This window comes from Silene latifolia, chromosome 3 (genome assembly GCF_048544455.1).
Source record: "Silene latifolia isolate original U9 population chromosome 3, ASM4854445v1, whole genome shotgun sequence".
Taxonomy (NCBI): Eukaryota; Viridiplantae; Streptophyta; class Magnoliopsida; order Caryophyllales; family Caryophyllaceae; genus Silene; species Silene latifolia.
In genome coordinates this window covers 59,879,542-59,887,528 of record NC_133528.1, presented here as the reverse complement: position 1 = coordinate 59,887,528, position 7,987 = coordinate 59,879,542, and the positions used below count along the sequence as shown (strand labels likewise).

Sequence of the window (7,987 nt, the reverse complement as noted above, 5' to 3'; positions counted from 1 at the left end):
AGCTTACGTATTAATCGGCTATTACCCGTAGTATCATTACTAATCTGTTCGTTTTTTACCCTTAATTTATTTTCCCTTTCTTTTCTCAAATTATCCGTTTTAAGTGTATTTTCGACGTAAATCAATCAAACCAATGTAATTTATTGTAATTATAATTATTGTATTTTATTGTATCTTTATTATCGTTTGTATGCTTCCACATGTAATCAACATTAAATCCCTACTTCGACCCTAATGTATGTTTAATTACGTGTTCACCGACTTAGTTAACCTTCACATGCTAGGATTAATTTATTGGATGTTGCATTGCATGCATATACTCGACAACATATCGAGTATAGATGGTTTTCCCTAATCATTAGTAGAGGCCGCTATCGAGGCGGGCAGGATTAGGTGTTCGATCAAAAGAGCTTCCTACTACGTACCCTCACCCCTTACTCCAGATCTCTGTGAACACCCGTGTTAATTGGCATCCACGAGAGTCATTCTAGACATAGAATGCTAAGGGTAACGAGTTCTTAGTGTTCATGTCACTACTTTGTGTCTTGACATGACACGAAGTATTCGAACGGTTTCCAATTTTCCACAATAAATTGGTGGCGACTCCACAAATGCAAACGCTTGTTTTCCCAAGCGACCCCGTGGGCCCCCCGTGTCCACAAGTTCATAGGTCGAAAGTGATTCGCGAATATTGGATTCTCTAAAATTGTTCGAAAAAAGCTTTCTTTAATAATATAGGTAGATAGATATTGAATTGAAGTGACCGTCTAAAACAAAGATCTGTGAAAAAACATAGTTTTAATTCGGGTTTTTGTTGTCAAACACAACCTTTAAAAAAAAAATTCTTCCAAACATTACCTTTAAAAAAAAAGTTTGTAAAACACAACCTTTAATAAATTTTTTGTTGTCAAACACGACTTTTTGGCCGAAAGACTTAACATTTTGTCATGGGGTAACTTTCAGTCGATGTTTGAGATGCAAACGATGTCGGTTTGAGGCGTTTTTTGACTCGTTGGAAAGGTGGAAATACAAGATTTCCAGGGGTTATCAATACGATGGTCAAATGCGGCCTTATGTGGGGTCTATTGATGTGTAAAGTAAGGCGGGTCGGAGAGATTAGCGGGTGGTCGGGGATTTTTAGTGGGTCTTTTAAAGAGGTTATGATGCTTTGTTTGGTCTGAAAATTGGTATGTAGGTAGCGGGGAGTGTAAGGTAGGCCGTAATTGTGTTGTTTTTTGTGGTTATTTGTTGTAAGTGCTGGTTTGAGGTGAGTGAATTGACCCACAAAAAAAGAAATCCTACTTTGACATTCTTTTGAATGTTTTTTACCTTCAAATTAACTCCCCTCGAACCACCACTTGTAACCAACAACCACCACAAACAATACAACTAAGACCTACCTTGCACTCCCCGCTACCTACATACCAAATTTCAGACCAAAAAAAGCATCATAACTTCTTTAAAAGACCCACTAAAAACCCCCGACCACTTGTTAATCTCTCCGACCAGCCTTACTTTACACAACAATAGACCCCACATAAGGCCACTTTTGACCATCGTGTTGATAACCTATGGAAAGCTTGTATTTCCACCTTTCCAACGAGTCCAAGAACACCTCAAACCAACATCGTTTGATATCCCAAACATCGATTGAAAGTTACCCCATTGCAAAATGCTAAGTCCTTCAGCCAAAAAGTCGCGTTTGACAACAAAAAATTTATTAAAGATTGTGTTTTACAAACTTTTTTTTAAAGGTGCTGTTTGGAGGATTTTTTTTTAAAGGTTGTATTTGACAAAAAACCCTTTTAATTCCTCTTAGAAAAACATATTGAACTAGGTGATGCGAAAACAAAAGCAAGTTCCTCCAACAATGTTCAGAAAGAGCACTTGCAAAAATAGCAAAATTCATCTCTTTACAGGCAACTCCACTCCCACAACTAACCATACATCATTCAAAAAAGCACAGATACAACGAAAGACATACCAACAAATACCTAAATTGATACCCCTCCACCTTAAAATAAAATAAAATAAAATCATTTACAATAACCAAATAGTTCTTCCCCAAATATCAAAAAGCTACCTACTTAACAATCATAACAATCTCAATTATTATACCCCTCCACTTCCACCCTTTTATTCCCCCATTTCTCAGTTCATTGCCGCATCTTTACGCAATGCCATCTTAATTAATTATTCCCTCTCTTAATTTCACACAAAACCCTTAAATCTAATTCCTATAATTAATGGGTAACGTCGGTAGCAACTCCGGAAACGGCAATCGCCACCGTCGCCAAGGAAGTCATCGCCGGCAACACCCTCCACCACCCCCGCCACCACAGCAACCACCGTCTCTGCCGCCGCAACAACCACCGCCTCCCGCGCAGGCAACCGCGAACAGGTACGTGTTCGCTGCGGCCACGCCTTACCCGGCACCGTATGCTAATCCGGGTCATGTTGGCGGGTATTACCAGTACCATCCGGGTTATTATCCGGCTCCGCCGCCACCTCCGCCGGTGGTGGGTGCGGCGGGAGGAATGGGAATGGGGATGAGGATGCCGTTGCCGGCACCGTATGATCAGCATCACCAAGGTGGGGCTGGAGGTGGGAATTGGGGTGGGAGGTATCCGTGTGGGCCTATGATTCCGGCGCCGGCACCTTACGTGGAGCATCAGAAAGCGGTTACGATTCGAAACGATGTTAATATTAAGAAGGAGACGCTTAGGGTTGAGCCTGATGACGAGAATCCTGGCAAGTTTCTTGTTGCTTTTACTTTTGATGCTACTGTTGCTGGCAGGTATTCTCCTTCTTTCTTTTATTACTATTATTATATTATATTATATTTTTAAATTTAACTAATTGGGTGTTTGCTTTGTTTTCGTGATTTCCGAGTTTGATGATGTGATAGTAGTTGTTCAATTTGATTATTTGAGCATGTTTTGTGTTGAATTTTAGGGACTTATTTGACTGTTGTGTTGTCGTTGATGGTCTTATAGCGACCAACGCAAGTTTCACTTTTTAAATTATGAGGGGGAAGGCTTTTAGATTTGATTTTGATTACTAATTCAAAATCTTAAACTGCTCATTCTGTTGCATGACTACACTGCCTCAGGGAAGCCGTTCGTTTGGTGGTGTAAAATCAGTAGTTATGATGTTATAGATGGGTTCAGGACTAAAATGAAGCTCAGGAGTGCTTACATGATGTCATGCCTTTCGTATATTACGTTTTACGATTTTTCTTGCTTCCAGAGGGTTAATGTATTCAATTATTATGTGCGCGTGTGTATCTTTTCTTTGTGGAGCTATGTAAGTTCTTTTAGTAAGTGCCGCATATGAATGTGAGATGGTTAACTTTTGTTCTTTTATGTCGTCTTGGTGATCATGAATAAATATAAGAAGTTATGATGATGGAAGTAGGAAGCTCAGTCATTGTTATGCTGAGAAAAAATAATTAGGACATTGAACTGTCTTCCACTCCAGGAATTAGGAAGTCACCTGGCTGAAGTGCTTCTTGAGCTGAACAAGCAGTATCTTTATATTTGTTGTTGTTGGTGGTCACACGTTACTTCTTCTTATGAAGAGCTTGAAAACTAAAGGTCCTGAAATTTCAGCTATGTAAACCTACACTTGGTCATCTTATTAGTAATTGAGTGGGGATCAGTAACTCTTACATGTTGGCCATGAGGTGGTGGAATTTGAGCTTCGATGATGTACTGAGTCGAGTAAACGAGAGGGAACTTTGATTGTTGCGTTATTAGGTGGTTCTTTTTTTGTTTCCATTAAATTTCTTTAATGGATATGCTAAGTCATAAAACTATCGTTTTGAGCTGCTTGGGTAGAATTAAGCATCCAATGTTGACAATTGGTAATCATGTCGTTGTCCTATTCATCTTGTATGCAATCTCGTAGTTCATGTAATTTATTCTGATGTTTGTTAAAATTGTAAACCTCTCTTGTTTTTCAGATATTCTGTGAACTAGTTTGATAGCCTTGTTTAGTTTTTAGACTCTGAAGAAGGCGGATGCTACCGTAACCTTTTGGTAGTCTTCATATAGCGACATGCTCGCTCTGTTTCAGAGTGATCTTCTTTTGATTTTCAAAATCAAAGTGTCAATACATCATAACTTCGATGGTAAATACGTTAAATAAAGTTTGATATGTTACTACTCCTTAGTCACTTAAATATTTACCATTATTACTGTCTAAAATCTTTTACGAAACTATATCTTCATCAAATAAAGCAATATATAAATATAAACAAAATTATGGTCAGATGTCTTAAACATCTTGTAAAGTCATACATGAAGTGTGAAACAAAGGAGGGTACACCAAAAGACTTATCCTTTTGCCTATTTGCCTATTAATTTCATGCTGATGAACTTCTAATAAATTTCTTTGTTTGATTTGTGGCTGCAGTATTGCTGTAATATTTTTCGCAAAGGAAGGTGAGGACTGCCAGTTAACACCTACAAAAGAAAGCATACTACCTCCAGTTGTTGTACATTTTGAGCAAGGACTAGGCCAAAAGTTCAGACAACCGGAAGGAACTGGGATTGACTTTTCTATGTTTGAGGAGGCTGAGCTTTTGAGAGAAGGCGATGTGGATGTATATCCTCTTGCAGTGAAGGCTGATGCGTGTCCACCTACTAATGAGTCGGTTACCAATGAAAACACTGTTCCTGGCAGCACAAACTCTCAGATTAATCAAGCAATTTTTGTAAAAGACAAAGGGGAATTCAAGTTGAAGGTGCTTAAGCAGATACTGTGGGTTAATGGAATGAGGTATGAGTTGCAGGAGATCTATGGAATAGGGAACTCTGTGGAGGGTGAATTTGATGCCAATGACCCTGGAAAGGAATGTGTTATCTGCTTGTCGGAGCCCAGAGACACAACTGTCCTTCCTTGCCGACACATGGTAATTATCTCTGCTTAAATACACGGGCTGTGTGAAGTGTTCTTATTATCTAATTAAATCTGAACATAAAAAAAATGGCCTACTAAAATCGCCGCTCTTGTTTTTATTATGATGTAGCAGTCGTTCAATGCATGATCACTGGAGATAGTTGTGGGGTTCCGTAAAACTAACCCTTTCCCCTACCCTGTCATTTGTGGGTGCCCGTGAGGCACTTGGGTATAGTTGTTGTTGCTCTGGATTAAAAACTACTAAAATGGGGTTGGGGCCTTGGGGGAAATATCTATGAAAGACGTTTCTATCTAGGCTTGTTTTGTTTGAGCACTTGTGCATCTTGTAGATAATTAATGTGCAAAGTTCTTGTATGTCTTTGTTTTCGCTATTATGTCATCCAAAAGCTTTTCTTTCAATCTAAATTTATTATAATGACTGGTTCATATAAAGCCAGCCTCAATTCATTTTGGAACTGTAGCTTTTTTGTTTTGTTTGCTGACAGTGCTTCTGCTTTTGGTGTAACTCTATGGCAGTGTATGTGTAGCGGGTGTGCTAAGGTATTGAGGTTTCAGACTAACCGGTGCCCTATATGCCGTCAGCCTGTGGAACGCCTTCTGGAGATTAAGGTCAATAATGGAAACGAGGAAGAAACCAACACTTGACTTCTCTTGTATGCCGGTGGGGCTCCTCAAAAATCTTATGGGGTCCCAAAAGAGGTGACCGGTTTACTCTTGGGCCTCTTGGTGGTGTTGGGCCTCTTGGCGGTGCTTTCGGATACTTGTATTAGCATAGAGGTCTTTGTTGCTGTCCTCCCCAGAAGAGCAACACATAAAAAAAATATTGGTGTCGGTGCTTTAATTTGCAAACATGTACAGGCATTATACTGCTCATATTTCTGCAAAACTTGATCGCTTAACATAATATAAGTAAATAGCATGATTTCACTTATAGACAGTGACTTTGTTACATTTTGGGATCTCTTACTTCCTGATGGTGGGCAAAAATTGCTCGGACTATTTTTTCGACAAGTGGATGCCGCTACTCCCAGGTAAAATCCTGTCTTAACGCTAAGAGTCTGGTTTCTAAGGAGATTTATATTTTGAATTTGAATGGGAAATGAGGTAGCTTGAACAAGCTAATGCATAATGCATCAATTGAAAATTGCATCGTAAGTTGCCTCTCGTATTTTAAGATGTGTAGCGAATTGGGGTGGAGTTGGTGGAGGGGAGTACACTGTGAGACCTAAGGGTGTTAATGAGACGAGACAGCTCGCGAGCAACTCGAGATCAGTTCGGTAAAAAAGCTCGGTCAAAGCTCGTCTCGTGCTCGGGCTCGGCTCGAGAGTTTAAGGAGCCAAGCCGAGCAAACGCTGGCTCAACTTGAAAACCTCACGAGCAGCTCGAACTTGTGTGATTAGGTAAGATATTACTCATATTTTATAAAAATATTTTAGCATAGTTATATCTTTGTATCACACATATCAAATGTCTAACTGATTTGCCAAATATTTGTACATATAACCTTCGATTCTTGTTATTGAAAATATCGGAAGAAATTTTTTTAAAAACTAACAATTATATATAGGCTTGATTTGAGCTCGAATTTGGCTCGCATTTTTTTCAAGCTCAGGTAAGCTCGAGTTTTGGTTCTTGAGCACAAGTAGAGCAAGGCCCAGCTCGGGCTCAGCTCGGCTCGTTAACACTCTTAGGACTGAGACCCATTGCCTCCAAGGCTTGTTTTTAATAATGAGGCTAGAAGCTTGGATATGGGTTGTCCTATCACTCCTTTATTTGTACAATTCCGCGTGAAGTGCGGCGCTAAGGCTAATATAAGCCAAACCGGTACCTATTGTCCTATCAGCCCTTTATATCCGTACAATTACGAGTGGTGTGACACAAGGGCTAAACATAAGTCGAACCCGTACCTATCTTTCAGATGCCCTATATCACTGCAACTGGCCATTATGATTGTATAATCTACATGAGTGTGTGACCCATGATACAGTGTTAAATGTATCACTGCTATCGTGCACGGCCTTCTTATCGGTACCATCACAAAATGCAGTAGCTAGCTGCGTTGACCTCTAAAACCTTTGTATACAGTTATCTGTGTTATTCCTCAAATTAACTCTGTTTTTCAGTTTCGTGTTTTGGACTTGTAAAATGGTAGTTTGGCTTAACTTGAGAGAAAAAATTAAGGTATATCATAAGAAATGTAGGGGAATTTACTTTAATCATCATTTTATGATATTTACACCTATAAGCGTAGAGATTAGAGATTGATGCAAGTATGTCATATTGAAGCGTATTATCATAGTCCTTTTAGCTAGCCTATGAGCGTATTAATACTCGAACACAGCTAGCTATCATTGATTACATGTCAAAGGTGCCTATCCTTATGCAATATGTCTTGGTATAGACGGGTGGGGCGAACAGACGGGTAAAGACCTCTAATAAAATGGGTAAGGGGGACAAGGTGGGGCACCCCCCATGTGCTTCCCACTTTATGGCAAATGGGTATTTTGTGAGGGAAAGTGGTATCCGTCTATACGTATAGACGGATAGTGTCCGTCTATAATGAGAATTTGCGATCCTTATGCTATATGGTATCTACTGTTTGGGATAAAGTCGGCCTAAATGGTACTCCCTCCTATTCACTAAGATCTTCCACAATTCCGAAAATGACAAATTTACTAACTTCTTCCACTTTCCTTATTAATCTATTATTTGTGGTTTTTATGACTTTTGATCCCACATTCTCTCTCTTATTTTCATTTTTCTCCATTTTCCACCACAAATCTCCTTCCTCTTAAAAACTCCCCAAAAAGTAATGTGGAAGATCATAGTGAATAGGAGGGAGTATCTACTATTTGTCTGAGGTAGTACAACCGATGTATGTTTCTTTTTTCCATATGTTTGCGGTAAAGATAACCAAGAAATTTTACTCTTGAAACTCTTGATTGCAGGTTTCATAATTTTACTTGTTTAAAAATTAAAGCTTTGATCTAGAAAAAGGCATTAGTCTCTCCATGTTCTTTTCTAATTGTAGCATACATTTTTTTTTTGCAGCCGAAAAGAAAGG

The 7,987-nt window shown here is 39.1% G+C and overlaps 1 protein-coding gene across 1 annotated transcript; it reads left to right on the top strand.

Moving 5' to 3' along the window:
• Positions 1–1,943: 1,943 nt before the first annotated feature.
• Positions 1,944–5,854, top strand: LOC141647671 (putative E3 ubiquitin-protein ligase LOG2). Its single transcript, XM_074455963.1, has 3 exons — positions 1,944–2,797; positions 4,417–4,915; positions 5,440–5,854. Exons 1-3 carry the CDS (start codon positions 2,247–2,249, stop codon positions 5,566–5,568), a joined length of 1,179 nt encoding a protein of 392 aa, XP_074312064.1. The 5' UTR covers positions 1,944–2,246; the 3' UTR covers positions 5,569–5,854.
• Positions 5,855–7,987: the final 2,133 nt, after the last annotated feature.